Source organism: Asparagus officinalis, chromosome 4 (genome assembly GCF_001876935.1).
Source record: "Asparagus officinalis chromosome 4, Aspof.V1, whole genome shotgun sequence".
In the NCBI taxonomy this organism is placed as follows: Eukaryota; Viridiplantae; Streptophyta; class Magnoliopsida; order Asparagales; family Asparagaceae; genus Asparagus; species Asparagus officinalis.
Genome location: NC_033797.1, coordinates 27,189,432 through 27,206,731, shown reverse-complemented (window position 1 = coordinate 27,206,731; position 17,300 = coordinate 27,189,432). Strand labels below are relative to the sequence as shown.

Sequence of the window (17,300 nt, the reverse complement as noted above, 5' to 3'; positions counted from 1 at the left end):
TGTGGAGTTATTCGGTCATACTTGACGCCGGATCTTATTTATAATGTGATGAATGAAACGTCAACGAAGAAGATGTGGGAAACACTCAATGAAAAGTATCTTACTAAGAGCATTAAGAATCGGCTTCGCTTGAAGAAGAGGTTTTATCAGTTCAAGATGAAGAGGGGAGTTTCCATCAGGGAGCATGTTAACAACTTCATGAAGCTACTTTCAGATATGGCCAATGTGGATATTATGGTTGAGGATGAAGACAAGACGATGCTACTTTTGTGTTCGTTACCTGAGGATGATTATGATACCTTTGTTCTTACTATGATTAATGGAAGAACTACTGTTAGTTACAAGGAGGTGACCTCAGCGTTGGTGAATTATAAGTTGAGTTTAAAAAGGCATCGGGAGATGCATTAGTAGTTCAAAGTCGTGGTTCAAACCGAAGCAAGAGGTCACAGTCTAGAGGTGCACATCGTGAGATTCATAGGAATCAGTGTGCTTTTTGTAAAGAGGATGGATATTGGAAAGCTAAATGCCCAAAGTTAGATCGAGCTGAGAAGAATAAGGGGAAAGCTGTACAAGCTTCAGAGGTGAATGTTATCAAGACTAGTGGTAACAATTCGGATTCGAATTCTTCAGGCTATTCGTTATCTGCACTACCATCATTTTGTGATGCTGACTCTACGGAGTGAATGTTGGATTCAGGTGCTTCTTACCACGTTTGTCCTAGGAGGGATTTGTTCTCCAGCTTTCAGGAGTTGGAAAGAGAGGATGCGTGCTCATGGGTAAGGGACATGCATGCTCTATTGGTAGTATTGGTACTGTTCGAATTAGGATGAGTGACAGGATGATGCGAGAGTTGGATAATGTAAGGTTTGTTCCACAATTAAAGATGAACATCATTTCACTTGGAGCTTTGGAGGCAACATGCTATAGGGTGATCTTGGTGGACGCACGCTTGAAGGTCACATTGGGGTCCATGATTGTGATGAAGGGCGTCAGAAGGAATAATTTGTATTATTTGCTCAGAAGCACGATGATTGATAAGGAGCTGATGACTTTATCAGATTCGGCTAGACCGTGATGTTGTTTGATGCTGGGTTATTTGATTGGTAATACCGTGCATAGGTTGTTGAGGAGCGTTTTGACCTGCAGGTTAAAGTCTTGTGAACCTATTGGTATGAGCAAGAAGACCGATGTGGAGTTTGACACTTCTATCCATCGATCGAAGGGTCTTTTAGGAGCTGTTCAGTCAGGTATTTGGGGTCTTCTAAGAAAGCATCATTGGGAGGTAATAGGTGTGTGGTTTCCACAGTTAGGGATTGTTCTAAGAATTGGTGGGTTGCAACCAAGTCCCGTTGGTGTGAAGTCCTAGAAGCCTGGAACAGATGGAGGAAGTGTGTTGGCAAAAGGGTAACCCGACGTTCTGTTTATGGTAGGGGTTCTTTCTTGCGTTTGTGCCTAGCTCAAGATAATTGGAGACATTTCATTGGTGTGGAAACTTTGAGGCGACATGATGAGATGGTAGATTTGGGGAGCTGTTCCTTTCTGTAGGAGGATAGACATTTGATGTCGAGCATTGACATTGGTGTGTAGGCTACGACATATTTGGGTCATCTTATGCATAGGTTGTCGACTGCTGCTTGTAGAGATTTTGGATATGGTAGAGCTATTTTAGATTTTGGGTTGCGTCAGATGTTTGGCTACCCAACACTTGGTCACATCGTGGATATAAGATTTGATCTGATAGCACATTTAGGATTCAGAGACGTGTTTGATTATCAGGTATTGACTTCTGACTTTGTTCTGAGTAGTTATGTCACGTTTGGATCTCAACAGGTGGAGAATGATGATCAGATTATTAGGACATCACAACGGGTGGAGAGTGATGCTACTCGACGTTGGGTGGAGATTACTCCACATACTTCAGATCATACTATATCATTTGGGATTCCAGCTGATATGATATAGATTGGGAATCATGTTGATTTGGATGCAGATGATAGGTTGATTGATTCGAGTATAGTTGATAGATGGAGTCTGGATATGGCCATTGGTTCATCTCAGGTAGAGATGTTTGAATTGTTTCAGTTTGGGGCCATTGGATGTGCTATTTGCCGTAGACTTGATCGTGATGTTAGAGAAGGGTTACGAACTCTTCTAGTGGATTGAGGCCTTTGGAGGCCATTTGATGAACTACGTTCGGCTTGATTCATTGCGCAAGAGGATACGTAGGCAGTCTTTCGATGCAGCCAATTTGATTCAGATGGGGGGGGGAATCGTTTCAGCTCATGTTTGGTTTCCCGACTTGCTGTGGATTAAGTCCGTTGTCGTGGGGTGTTTCCATGACGTCTTGGACGCAACAAGTGGGACTTTTGGATGATTTGGTGTCGGCTCAGTTTTGATAGAAACATTCGCCAAGGTGGAGAATTGAAGAAATGACGAACGCGATGAAGAACCAGTCAGAAAAAATTGTCAGGCAGACTGGCGATCGACCGCGAGTCAGCGACGATCGACCGCGAACGTGCACAAGGGTCAGAAAGAGCTGGGAGTTGAAGGCGGTCGACCGCCACGGTCTACCGCGTGGACCCTGTAGGATTTTTTGGATCTGTCGTTTGGTTCGGTCGACCGTCGCGGTTGACCGTGAGTTTCCTGTAACCAATTTTACTCTCTGTCGGGAGTGTTCGGTCGCCCGCCGCGGTCGACCGCTATACCTGCGCGGTCGACCACAGATGAGTTTGGGCTGGGCTTTGGGTTTTCAACCCGTTTCGTTTTGAGTTAGTATATAACTCTAATACTGATTAGTTAGGGTTAATATAAGGACGTTTTTGAGCAGTTTTTGAGAGAGGATTGCTGCATCCAATTGTGGGAGATTTGTGAGAGATCTAGAGCTTTGTTTTAGGGTTTGATCGGTGAGATTTGTAATTTTATTTGTATTCTCTTGATTTCTAATAGTAAGAACTCTCTTCTCCTTGCCCCGTGGACGTAGGCAACTTGCCGAACCACGTTAAACTCGTTGTCTTGCTGTGGTATTGTGTTTGGCTTATTAGTTATGATTTATCTCTTGGATTGTTCGTGTCGCTTCGATGCTTCCACCGCGCACAACATTTAGTGTGTTTATATGTTTGAAATTAGGTGTTTTTACAAATTTTAAATTTTTTGTGGTGTTTTTGTAATTTTCAAATCTTACAAGATATTTTCTCCAAAGTAAAAAAAACTTTTAGTTTCTAGCTAGGATATGTTTTTCAAATTTCTCACTAAATTGAAATAAGTAAAATTTATAATTTTTAAGGTGTTTTAATAAATTTTGAATTTGTAGGGGTGCTTTTACAATATAAAATACTTGGAGGATATCTTTTACAAAGTCCCAAAATTTTTAGGTTCTAGCTAGCATATATTTTTTTAGATTTCTCTGCGAACTGAAATAAGTAAATGATTTGAATTATATCAAACGTATCTCCTTTATCCAATAACATGTTAAATATCATTATGAATAGGAAAAATTATTTAATTACCAATTCAATGAAGATAGGATAATTAAAATAGATTAGGATAACAATGTAATATTCAAAAAAAAGTTAAGGGTAGTATTAATCATGAAAAGATTTTTCCAAACTTATACTTATGATTAACAATCTAATGAAGAGCTTTTATTCAACTTAAAACACAAAATTCAACAAGTGATGAGAGTGCCCAAGTGTATAGTTCCCACTTACTCACTATCACACAAATTATTTCACCATACCTGTCATATCAAAACTTACAAGATTCTTAGAAGCTATCCCCTTTTGGATCCAACAATTAGCAACTTCAAGCACTCTCACATGTGTGAAGTGATAGAATATTTTTACTAAATGAATTATAAAAAAATAAACATGTGACAATACGCACCCTGCTAATCGCATCGAGAAGTACCTATCTTATCACTTTTAATTTCTTGGTAACACATTTAATTAAATGAGAAGACAATTTATATTCATTATTCCCTATACATAAATACACCTCTGTGTGCAAAAAATGGATTTATTGGATTTACTTATTATTTGTGAGCTTATCCTATGGCTAAGCTTAAAAACTTCCGGGTCTTAAAAGCACAATTTGATCGGGTCGGATCGTCTTTGCAGATCGGGTAAAATGATTACCGCACCGCAATACTGCTAATCGTCCTCGATAATGATGAACATCAAAGGTTCATTTTCGTTATTTTGAACTAAAACGGGGGCATTTGAAGAATTATTAAATTAATATATAATAACTCCTCCTCCCCCTTATATAACCCTCTCCATCGAAATTTTCTTCTCTCTCCTCGATTCTTCCTCTTTCTCTCTCTCTTTAGAACGAAATTCTTCAAAGATCACATCTTTTCCAAGATCAAAACTTTAGCGATCCCTTTATGTTCGCTCTCATCAATGGTAAGCTCTCTTCCTTTCTCTCACAATTTGTTTGGGCTGTGTATTGGATTCGAATAGCATTGATGCGATCAAGCTCTCTGAATCGATCGCAATGTCCCCTTTATCAATTTATGAATTCTGAATGTTTTACATAATCTTTTTGTAGAAAATTTTGGGGATGACAAGTTTAGTTGGATATGTTCCCAGTATCAAGGATTGTCAAAAGAAGCAGGAGAGGGATTAACTTTTGTATTCCTCTCCAGTATTTCGCTATATTTCAATGAAAATTGCATCTTTTAATTACATTATTTTTCTTTGTAGGGTTATTCGTTTTTTCAGTTTTTTGTGCTTGCTCAGTTTTTACTCGAAAACTGTTGTTTTGATGTTTGGGATCCTCTAATGTGAAATATTATATTAGGGATTTCCTATTAAGATCATTCTCTTCAAATTCTCATGTACCTAATATTAATGGTCCCAGTAAAATCGGTTTTGTAATATCTTTATTTTAGATTTTGTATACATGCTAAAAGCTGAAATCAGGTTTCTTACAAAATTAAGCAGTGTGATGGTTTTGGAGCTATCAACGTTATGATTTTTGAGGCAGATGTTGGTTTGGATTTAACTAAATATATGTGATATCTGGTGAATTTAATTTAGGGAATTTATTAGGCGGGTGATATTTGACCCTGGTCTTGAATTAGGCTCTATAGTGGCAAGGCCGCAAGAGTAAGGTCATATGCTATGAGATGCTTCATTTAGTTTGCATATGGATCTTCATGAGGTTATGACGAACTGTAATTCTGAAATTGGCTTGTGGTGCCTTAAAATACTAACGTGGTTTCTGAAATTTTTATATTGATGGTACTTAGGTATGTGTTACGAGGTTTTGGTTGTATTTTGTATGACCCTTGTTTAATTGAGATGGCGAAGAATTACCGTAAAAACCTTCTGTGCAAGCCGGGGAAAAACATGGAAAGGGCTTAGCACGAGATAGGAGTAACAAGATTTGATTGGCTTTAATTATCTCTTGTTGTATTCTTTAGTTGCTCTGAGTTAATTAGTAGCTTGAGGGAATTTATATGTAAAATCAATACCTATAATTAAAGCAGACCAGATAAGGTGAAAACATATGTTGGTAATTATGGATTTTGTCTTTGATAAATGTCGTTTTTTTTAATTGCAGCTCACCCAGTTCAGTTTGTGACATCTGGGACGTATTACTGGTAAATGGAGGCAAATTTCACCTGCACCCAGTGTGTTGATGTTCAAATAAATCTAAAGTTTCACAAGAAGTGGTACCTGCTCAACTTGTAGCACAGAGATGATGGTACTCGAAGGCAGCTCCGTGAGGCTGTACTAAGAATGTCGATAATGTTCTGGGTGATGTTTAATCACTCATATCATGAAAGTACAGTTTTTCTTAATTTCATAGTTCATGTGCTGCCCTTTAGCTACATCCAAGTTAGTGAAAGGCACTGTACAGCCAGTGTAAAGGCTTATGTTAGAAATTCTTTGCCAGTGAAGTGAAAATAGGGGAAATCTTTCTTGTACAAATCCGACGATGGAGAAGTGAGTACATGATTACTAAATCTATTATATCTAGATATCATGCTTTGTTGGGTAACTATATTTTACGCCATCATTGATGTGTAGATATAGACTTATGAAGGAGATTGGAGATGGAACTTGCGGGAGTGTTTATAGGGCAGTCAATCTGGAAACGAATGAGATGGTAAGTACTGAATTTATACTTTGGAGACATGATTCAAATATCTTGTTAGTACTAAGAGCATCTCCAACCGGTAGCTAAACTGCTATTTTGACGCAAAAAATTCACCAAATCATCCTCCAACCGAACTCCATTCTCAGCGTCATTTTGGGGGGCTATTTTGACGCAAAAAATTCACCAAATCATCCTCCAACCGAACTCCATTCTCAGCGTCATTTTGGGGGAGAGCTACAGTGCTGCGCCAGATTTGGCGCATCCTCCAACCGAACTCCATTCTCAGCGTCATTTTGGGGGAGAGCTACAGTGCTGCGCCAGATTTGGCGCAGCACTGTAGCTTTGGTGCAGTAACTTTTTTTTTGTTTATTATTTTGTTGATGGTTTTTAATGTTTCTCTTTTAATTCATGATCAAAATATGACATTGTAGCTTTAATTATTTTTAATTATTTTGCTATGAACTATTATAATAAAATTAGAGTATAAAATAATTATTAAAATAAAATTCAACAATGGGAAAAAATAGATAGTTTAATCCAAACGCTTAAAATTTCATAATACTAGAACCAAATAGAACATTGAACATAAAGTATAAAGAAGCTCATATTGCACTTCGAGATGCATTAATTGATCATTTGTGGGATGAATATACTAATTTGGAGACTTAGAATTTTATCAATATGGACTGTGTCTTTGTGTTTTATTTTATGTTAAATGTAATGCCTTTTATTTTTATTTTTTTTGCTTGCAAGTGTGATGTTTTCTTTTGTGATGTTAAGTGTAATCTTTAGTTGAAGTTATGAAAGTAATATTTTAATTTGATTTAGTATTTAATTTTTATATTTTTATTTTATTCATAAAATATATTATTATAATTAATTATATGTATTATATAATTATATAATTAAATAATTTGTTAAATATTTTAAATTTCAAAAAATGTTAAAAGATAAGAATAATAAAAGGAATATTCTTTTTGATGTAACATTTGGTGTAATGGGTTGGAGATGGAATAGTGATTTGGTGTAAAAACTACACCAACTTGATGTAAAAACTACACCATTTTGAGTTTTATGGTTGGAGATGCTCTAAGAATGTATCTATACCGATATTCTACATCATATGCATTATTTGTTTCTTTTTTTTCTTTTTTTTCGTTGCATGCAAAAACTGCAACTGTACATGTTTAGCATGTTTAGATATATTATAATGAAGCTGATTCCTCTTAGCACCTAATTCTGACTTTATTTCAGGTTGCTGTCAAGAAAATGAAGAGAAAATTCTACTTTTGGGAGGAGTGCATGAATCTCAGGGAGGTTAAGGTATCTCTTCGTTCTTCTAATTGACGAGCAACTGATGTGTCGAACATTTATACTCATTTCTAATTGAGCCACCAACATCTTGTTCCATTTTGCAGTCTCTTCGTAAATTAAACCATCCAAATATTGTCAAGTTGAAGGAGGTTATCAGGGAGAACAATGAGCTATTTTTCATTTTTGAGCACATGGTAAGTACTGTCAATTCTAAATTTTGAATTTTTTTTCCTTATACAATGTAGCAGTATGTATATGATTTTTCTTTGCATAATGGTATCTGGAAGAGAATTTAACTTGGTATCTGGAAGAGAATTTAACTTTCTACTATGTTGATCTATGAACCCATGAAGATACACAAAAAGTATTCCTTATTTTGAGAGCTTCCACAATAAGATGTTCTCTGTTGAAAATGAAGGCATTTTTGATGTCCTATAGAGTGGTTGGATGCAATGGAAGAAGAAAGGAAAGGTCGTAAATATCTTGACTGTAAGGTGAAAACTACACTTCTGAAAAATGAATGCACTTTTGAAGTCCTATAGAGTGGTTGGATGCAATGGAAGAAGAAAGGAAAGATCAGAACGTATGACTAGTGAGGAAGGCCTTAAACATAATAGATGGAAAGGTGTAGCATCATCATGGATTAATCGGGAGAAAAGCTACATGAGACAATGGTGATGTTTAACAGAAAGAAGTTCAAACTTTCTATTCAGTAGTTTACTTACTTAGCTGGCTAAAATTTATTGCTAGTAACTCCCACTACCTCATTTGAAGTTGGAACGAAGGATAGGGTTTTTAAACAAGCCAAATTTTCTTGTGAGTGACTGGATAGATGATTTCCTTAGTAATTTTTCTTATTGATTTATATATGCTAACAAGTTACACCAATTATTAGATGTACTTTAAGAAACACGGGTAGATCCTCAAATAGCGGGGTAGTTCAGTCAGTGTCCCTCATGCTTAAGGGTTAGATTTTCGATCTTATAGCTGGAGATCTCATGGTGAATCTCATGTTTTTTCTTGATTTATATTTATAGGAATGCAATCTATATCAAGTAATGAAAGATCGGCAAAATGGATTTACAGAGGCAGAGATAAGGAGCTTTATGTCTCAAGTTTTGCAAGGACTTGCGCATATGCATAAAAATGGATACTTTCACCGGGACATGAAGCCAGGTTTGCTGGATCATACTTCTGTCATTTGTCACTCGTCTATAAATTACCAACAAAATAGCTATACTCACATGGGAGAAATTTTTGTTGCTTGTGTAGAAAATTTGCTGGTGACAAATGATGTCATTAAAATTGCCGATTTTGGATTAGCAAGAGAGGTAATGTCAATGCCTCCCTATACGGAGTATGTCTCAACAAGATGGTGAGTTGCCTTAACTGCTGCATGGGGTTTCATTTCATGTATATTATCTTATTGGTTAGATTTGTTTGTTTAGTTCCTGAGGCATGTCTGACACAGTGTTTTGTTTACAAGGTATCGAGCTCCAGAGGTGTTACTGCAATTTTCATTCTACACACCTGCAATTGGTATGCTACTTTTGTGATCTCTTCTACTCTTCCCCTAAAGGGCGAGTGAAGTTATTGTCTTAAGCAACATATGATTGTTCACTATTAAATCATGACTAGGCTCTTTAGAATTTATACCTTAGAGATCATGGCTAAATAATGTAAACTATGCCTTATGAATTCAAGAATCTTCTGATTATTTTGCTGCATATCATATTTCATAAATTTGATTGCAGGGATTCAACCATATCGAATTAATGCTAGCACAAATTGGATAAAGTCATTCCTATTTTGTGTTCTGGGTATCATAAATTTGATAATAGAATTCATTTTCAATTTATCAAGAGACTTGATTATTGTCTCAAAGCATTCTTGTTAATGACTTGGAATAAAAGGGTCATGAGCTGTTGTGGTTCTTATCTAGAATAAAAAATTCTTTTCATGAAACAATCGCTGACCATTTGACTATTTTACAGACATGTGGGCTGTTGGGGCTATACTAGCTGAGCTTTTTACACACTCTCCACTTTTCCCTGGTGAAAGGTAAAAAACATCGTTTAAGCAAATAGAAAATAATATACAATTCTCACAAGGCCAGCTGGATTGGTGATCTACATGTAATAGAATAAGCAAATATCTGCACTTTTTTTTGCTACCTAAAATTGTGATTACTTGTCTGTTGTTTGATTGTTGGTTGTTTTTTTGCTATTTAAATACTACATACCAGCTTTCCGCCACTTGCAAATGCATGTGCAGTTCAAATAAATAACTTTTAGTGTGGTAGAGATATGTGAGGGCTGAAAACTAATTTATATCATACAGGGAATTATCTTATGACTCATTTATATGCGAAAATAAAATGAAAGCATAGACACTTGGAGGTTATGCATAGTTTAAGACTTCTATTGTTTTTTGTCTTTTTTTCTTTCCTCGAGCTGTTAAAGATGTGATGTTTTCCTTGCATGATTAGTTGTTGTTTGCAATGTCTGATAAGTCATGACTCATTTTTGAGGAATTTTTGTAAGACCATGTGATGTTGTGATGACTTTCTTTCGGAGAATCACAAAGAAAGAGAAGAAGATGAAGAAATAAGAAAAAGAAAGAAATGACCTAAACTTTTTCAGGATTAAAATTTTAATGTCAGTAGAAAGTCTATTGTAGCCTTATCTATAAAAGAACGATTATTAGTTAGGAATCTTAATTTATCTAGGAATATATTTTAATAACCTAAAATACTGGAAATTTTTATTTTGAGAATGGTTAGAATAATTTCTTATCAAGGATTAGTTCCTAGGTAACTAAATTTTGTAAACCTATAACAGTTTGACGATGTTTATCAAAAAGTTGTGATTTCTGTAGATTTTGTAAAAATTTTTGATGTGTCTTTGATGCGGTGTAACCTTAGTTGGTGTGAAGCCATTGATCCAGTCACGAGGCCAAATTATAATTGAGATTGGTGTGATGTGATGTCAAAGGAGTGATCCAAAAAAGGAAAAAAAATTATTGCTTTTCCTTTCTCTCTTTGTTCCCAAACTTTTGTATTCTTATTTGTTGCCATCTCCTGCTGCCATCCCTCATCTCTATGGTGCAGATTTGCAGGCAATGAAGGAAAATCTTTATTTTGTAGAGATTCAATGATTTTCATGTCATAATAATTTTAAACATCCTACAAAACACTAATGTAGAGGAGTTTATTTGAGAAACTAGTTTGCAGATTTGCACGTGCATAATGTAAAATGTGGAGGCGTAATGTATAGATGTCGTTTAGGACTAGTGAATACAGGTATCCCATTCATGAAAAATCTCGGATTAAAATATAAAGCCTTTACCACTTGTGCCATTCCTCTGCACACTTCTCCAAAACTCGTTGTTTCTTTTTCTTCTTTTAAACATTTGCCCGGGCTTCAGTGGGTGACATGTGAGAGGCTAGCTATGATGGGCTCTCGGTTGTAGTAGAGATGCCTAGCATTCCAATATTTGGTTTTTCACTCATTCTGTTTGTCTGATCTGATTGTGTTTGTGCACGGCTGCACGCATCTTAATGCACGTGTGTTTATAAGTTTATTCTTATCTGTTAATGCTTCTTGCACTTTGTTTGATTACCTGTCACATTCTTCATACAATGTTCTTCTATTGGTATAACATTTTAACATACCTTAGGCACATTTATAAGTTTTAGCTTCAGGCTAGCGTTTGTCTGAGATGTAAACTGATTTGCAACTGTTGTTTCAGTGAAACAGATCAAATATACAAAATCTGCAATGTTTTGGGGACCCCTGATAGCTGTATTTGGCCTGAAGGGATGAATCTTCCTCGGTCTGTCAATTTTAGATTCTTTCAGGTAGAAAGAGATGTTCACTTTCAGTATATGGATTTCCTCCCCCTTTGTTTTTGTTTTTTTACGTCGACTTATTCTCATTCTTTCTTCTATCAGATTCCTTCAGCAAATCTCTCGAACATTATCCCCAATGCTAGCTTGGAAGCAATTGATCTGATCCTGGTGTGCTTTTAGATTCCCTGGTTCTTTATGATTATGTCATTGATTTAATTTATTTTTTGTTTTGTTCTAATGATACTATGTAATTAGAAACTCTGTGCCTGGGACCCACTGAAGAGGCCAACAGCAGAGCAGGCATTGCAACATCCCTTTTTCCATGTAATTGCCTATCTCAAGTTTCTTTGTTAATTATTTTTACAATATATAGCTCTCACCAACTTATGCATGTCCCAGGTAAGGTCATGGGTACCTTCTCCTCTCCATGATCCTTTTGCCTCGAAGAGAAAACGAACTAGTGAGTCGCAAATCTACAGCAGCTATATAAATCATGGTTATAAATATCCAGATATAACGTTAATTTGCATATTGGTGACAGATGTAAAGCCAAAACTTGAATTGAACTTGTGGGATTTTGGAGCTGAATCAGATGATTGCTTTCTTGGTTTGACACTGGCAGTCAAGCCTAGTAGATCTGGTTTAGGTAACATTATTTCTATATGTATGACATTAACATATGTGATAACTGATAAGAGTATTATATGACAGTTGATTCATGTTTCTGAATAATAATCCTCTTATGTGCAGATGTAGCAAACCACGCGACTAAAAATTCCAGAGAGGTGCGCGAAGTAGTGTATTTTATGCATGCATAACTATGTGCTGTGCTATGAAAGCTGATCATTTTAGCCAATTGATATGCAGGAACTTCTGTTTTGCTCTGGGTATCAGCATCATTCTGGACAACCAGGTTTTGTTATTATCTCTATTCTTTCAGCTATGATCTTTTTTTTTAATTTAAATTTTTTTATCGCTATGGTTTCTAGTTCATGTTAAAGGATCCTTTACCCATGATTGATGAACTCAGTAGTTGTTTAGTGCATTAACTCAGGTGTCTAGGTTTCAGGAAATTTCAAATTGACCCTTGCTGTCTTAGGTTTCCTGATTGTTTTTCCTTTGGTATAGGCTTTATGATTTTAGACACGTAGCAATAATTTGTAGAATTTTATTATGAACATGGGGAAAAAATCGAGGGCTTTGTTATACTAGGCACCCAAATATTTGCTTATTCTATATTAGACCCCAAATCTTTGTACTTTTAAATTAGACTCCAATTCCATTAAGTTGTCTTAAGGACAACCCCATTTCGAACTAGTATGAAGATTTTTGGGATCTAGTTAAAAATATGAAGATTTGAGGGGGTCTAGTACGGCAAAATGCCAAAAATCGATGGGGTTAAAATTGAAACTCGTAGAGGTGGTCAGGGAGTTTTGTAAATGAGAGCTCAAGGTTTTACTTTGTCTGCGTCTTACAAAAACGACAAGCACATGTAAGGATAAATTTAAAGGATATTGGCTCACGTAGGAACGTGCAAAACCAAAAATCCTTGTTGATTCTATTGCTATTGCTAACCTTTTGCCCGAAGTTACTAATTTTCTACATAGGATGCTCTTAAAACATGTTGTTTGAGATTAAATTAACTGGATTTTTTTTGGCAATTCTATTGTTTCAGTTTTTTGGCCACTGGTGTCCACTGACCACCGTATGAATGATGTAGCAGTTATGCCATCCTTATCATCTTCATATATGATGAACAGGTATTTTAAAATTTTTCCCTTCATATTTCCATATTAAAAGTGCCATAAATTTTTCTTACATATTCTTCCTCATCCGTAGCCAAGCATCTCGACCAACTGTTGGTGTACCAGAAACCTCTTCGTTCAGCATCCCTGCTCTTCAACCCAATGTGTTTGATGGCCGCTTGTTTGGGCAGATGATAACACTCTCCTCTCCGATCCAACAGGGCAATTTATTTCAGTAAATTACATTTTTGACATGAAAACAGAGAATCATCCATCATTTCCTTCATCTTATACATCCATAATGATTGACGTATAGCCAAATAAGTGCTGATTTTGGCATACTTGTGAATTATTACGGTATCATTTGCTTCACTTTTTAGTTTTTGTATAGGAACAGTAATTGACTGGGTCATCGAATAAGAGAACATTTTGTACATATCAGATTATTGTTTTTAAAGTGTCAATGGAAAGCAAAGTTTACCTCACTATTTTCAAGATCTTACATCTATGCGAAGACTACTTTGTGATGACTTGGAAGGGGGATTTTCTCCCTTATGTGAAAGAAGCATAGTGTTTCTCTACCCATGTTATATTTATCGAAAAAAGCTCATGTATCTGTCTTATGTGTGGTTGTTGAAAAGCTTATGGTAAATTAACCAAAATGGTACAGGCAAAGAAATGCACATTTTTGTTGCTTTATTTTACTCTCTTCAAAATATAATGCTAATTAGACCTATAATCTATATACGTACGAATTGTAGTTTTTTTCTGTATCAACTCTCTTTAGAGATGATAAAGAAAATTTGAATAATAAGGGAACTGTTGGGGAATATCCGGGGTTATGCTAAACCCCTAGAACAACAAAAACACAGTATGGAAAAAAGTACACCAAGATTTACGAGGTTCGGCAAACTTACCTACATACTCGGGAGCCACACAATTAATTTTTTATTAATTAACAAGAAATTACAATGCAAGAGCAGATCTCAAACTTGAGATCTCTTAATAAATACAAGTTTGTTACTGTACCTATAGTAATAACTCCTTTCTTTAAATCCTCTTTCAATAAATTCCCTCTTCTTTGAATTCTTCCCTCAAAATCTCGTGAGCTGAAAGAGAAAGAAGAGAATCGCGAGAGGAGAGAGAAGGAGCTCAGTCGCCATTGAAAGAACGCGAGAAGGAGGAGGAGAAGCAGCACAATCTCATGCTCGGGGTTTCCCTTTTATAGTGAAACCCTAGCGACAGGCTGTCGCCAGCCATGCGCGCGCTCGACCTCACCTACGGGCGCCTCGACCTCGCTACCCTAGCGACAGGCTGTCGCCAGCCATGCGCGCGCTCGACCTCACCTACGGGCGCCTCGACCTCGCTTGCAGCAAGCCGCCTTGAGCTCGCCTGGATTTTGCGTCAACCTTGCCTACTTTACCCTCGTTGAGCTCGCATGCATCGCCCCAAGCTCGCCTGTGGAGCTGCGTCGCCTCAAGCTCGCCTGACGCAAGCTTTGAGCTCGTCTGCAACTCGCCGACGACCTCGCCTGATCTCGAACTCACCTGCACAACGCTCAAGCTCGCCTGAAGGAGCTCGACCTTGCCTGAACTTCGACCTCGAGCTCGCCTGACAATCTTCTCAAGCTCGCCTGACAGGCTTGGATCCACACCCAAATCCAACAATCTCCCACTTGAAGACCAAACCGTTGACAGTAGGCTATCTCAACAAGCACCACCTCCTGTGTGGCTTCTCCCTCATCACTTATGCATGAAGGCCAACTGAAATTACGCACAACTCCAGTTTCTAAATGGTCACAGCCTTTGTTAACATATCTGTTGGATTTATTGCTTCCTGGAATCTTCTCCAGTTTTAACACGTCATCTTCCAATAGGGATATGATGAAGTGGTACCGAAGTCCAATATGCTTCATTCAAGAATGAAATGCGGAATTCTTAACCAAATGAATCGCACTCTAACTATCACTGTGCAAAACATTCTTCTCCTGTTTGAATCCCAGCTCTGTTAACAAACGCTGAAGCCATATCATCTCTTTACTGGTTTCAGTCATTTCTACATACTCAGCTTCTATAGTGGATAGAGTGACAATCTTCTGTATCTGTGACATCTAACTAACACCTGTAGTTCCGACAGTGAATACATAGCCGGTGGTGCTTCTTCGGTGATCGACTTCACCCCTAAAGAATGCATCTACGTACCCTTGCACTTCCACCTCTCCCTTACCAAAGTGCAAACAATTCAGTGTGGTACCTCGTAGATACCTCAGAATCCACTTAACCGTTTCCCAATGAGATTTTCCTGGATTCAACATAAACCGGCTGACCACTCCCACTGCATGGCTAATGTCTGGTCTCGTAGAGACCATTGCGTACATCAAGCTTCCAATGGCTGAGGCGTAAAGAACCTTAGTCATACTATTTTTCTTCATCTGACTGACGAGACTAATCATTTGATAGGCGAAAATAGGTGGCCAAGGGTGTGCTCACTGGCTTGGCGTCGCCCATAATGAATCTCTATAAAACGCGGTTGATATACTCAATCTGAGATAACTTCAAGAGACCTCTCTTCTTATCTCTCGTGATTTGCATTCTAAGGATATTCTTTGCTGGACCCAAGTCTTTCATGTCAAACTCCTTTGACAACTGCTGCTTCAAACTCCTGATATTCTCCATATCTGTACCTGCAACTAACATATCATCAACATACAACAGTAAGATGATATAACTGGATTGATATCTCTTGAAGTAGCAACAGTGGTCGGCGTTGCACTTCTGGAAGCCTTCCTTGTGCATGAAGCCGTCAAACTTCCTATACCACTGTCTTGGGGCTTGTTTTAGGCCATACAAGCTCTTCTAGAGTCCGCACACCATGTTCTTCTTCTTTTCTTCTGAGAAACCTCATGGCTGGTGCATGTATATCTCCTCTTCTAAATCTCCATGAAGAAACACCGTCTTCACGTCTAACTGCTCTAGATGAAGATCTTCAATAGCTACAATACTCATCACTGTCATGATAATATTTAGCTTTTTCACGGGAGCAAAAATATCGGTGTAGTCAATTCCTTTTTTCTGCTGGAACCCTTTGATAACTAGCCGAGCTTTATATCTTCTGAAACCATCCTGCTCCTCTTTTACCCGGTACACCCATTTATTATGGAGTGCCTTCTTACCCGTTGTGACGCCCCTGTTTTCACTCATGGCTGCAGTTCAAGGTGAACCCAGAGATGTCAAACCTGTCATGCACCCATACTATGTAACAACAAGTTTTACCAATCACAGTAATATCCTCTAGTGGGGTCAAATAAAAGCGTAGGTACAAAACAGGCAAAGAAGTAGAACGACAATAATAGACATGATAAAAAAAATGATATCTCATAAATAAAGGTCATGTCTCAACTGAAAATAAGCTAAAATACATTTGGAGTCTACAATAACATACGATGTTTCAACATGAATCAAAACGGAAAGTCGAACTAAGGCTCATTGCCTTTACAAAATGGAAATAAACTCTAAGTCTGAATAAAATTTAAAACTACAATAGAGCCTCTAATAAATCTCTCGGGACGGCGACTATGCAAGAACTCCGTCATCCCGCGGCTCTCCGGAACTCCGAGCTACCTGAAAGGGTATTTTTAAAAGAAAAAAAAAACAACAAGAGCATCAGAGCGCTACAGCAAGATTACCTCCATCCGCCCCCAGGGGAAGGGCTGCTAGATAGAGTGGATGCTCTATCTATTAAGCATAGTCTACCTAGATTCATTTTTCCCGTATCTAAGTGGGATTAACATTTAGAAACCTACAACACGAGACGTAGTATGTCGAGCGAAATAATCCAAGCAAGAAAACCCTCATGTATATACCATAAGTCTCAAATTATAGATATCTAAACATTAATACCGAACTAAGAAAAGACAATCTAATAAAACCAATAATTAGAAATCCATAACACGAGACTGGTACGTCGAGCGAAATAATCCAAATAAGGAAACCCTCATGTATATACCATAAGTCTCAAGTTGTGAATCTCTAATCATTGATCCCAACTAAGAAGTAAAAAGGACAGTAAAAAAAAACAAGATATCAACACATTGTATTTATAATATCTTCCACTATCACTGGAGAGATAGAATAAAATACTAACATATAATTTTGTATACTTTCAAAAGTAACATATCTCAGTCGTATAGTTCAATGATAGATCATATTCAAAATCGGCATCTGCCATACTTAGGCTATCAAGTAATTGTCTCAGTGCAACGGACTATCCTGTAGGTATTCTGAACT

General features: G+C 37.2%; 1 protein-coding gene across 2 annotated transcripts; it reads left to right on the top strand.

Annotated features, from left to right (window-relative positions):
• Window positions 4,271-13,502, top strand: LOC109837045 (cyclin-dependent kinase F-3). 2 transcript variants are annotated; one of them, XM_020405126.1, is made up of 18 exons: window positions 4,271-4,403; window positions 5,566-5,951; window positions 6,036-6,114; window positions 7,360-7,428; window positions 7,524-7,613; window positions 8,457-8,595; window positions 8,692-8,794; window positions 8,906-8,958; window positions 9,414-9,480; window positions 11,170-11,278; window positions 11,372-11,437; window positions 11,525-11,593; window positions 11,669-11,729; window positions 11,811-11,915; window positions 12,020-12,054; window positions 12,137-12,182; window positions 12,945-13,029; window positions 13,109-13,502. In XM_020405126.1, the coding sequence occupies exons 2-18, from the start codon at window positions 5,944-5,946 to the stop codon at window positions 13,251-13,253; spliced, it is 1,329 nt and encodes a 442-aa protein (XP_020260715.1). In that variant the 5' UTR covers window positions 4,271-4,403; window positions 5,566-5,943; the 3' UTR covers window positions 13,254-13,502. The 2 variants fall into 2 exon arrangements, with proteins under 2 accessions (XP_020260715.1, XP_020260716.1); XM_020405127.1 differs by lacking the exons at window positions 4,271-4,403; window positions 5,566-5,951 and having other exon boundaries at window positions 6,028-6,114.

Excerpts from the sequence above, each read along its gene's own strand:
- LOC109837045 (XM_020405126.1), top strand. Across the intron at positions 8,596-8,691 it reads TCACCGGGACATGAAGCCAG|AAAATTTGCTGGTGACAAAT; the intron begins GTTTGCTGGATC and ends TTGCTTGTGTAG. Across the intron at positions 12,183-12,944 it reads GCATCATTCTGGACAACCAG|TTTTTTGGCCACTGGTGTCC; the intron begins GTTTTGTTATTA and ends CTATTGTTTCAG.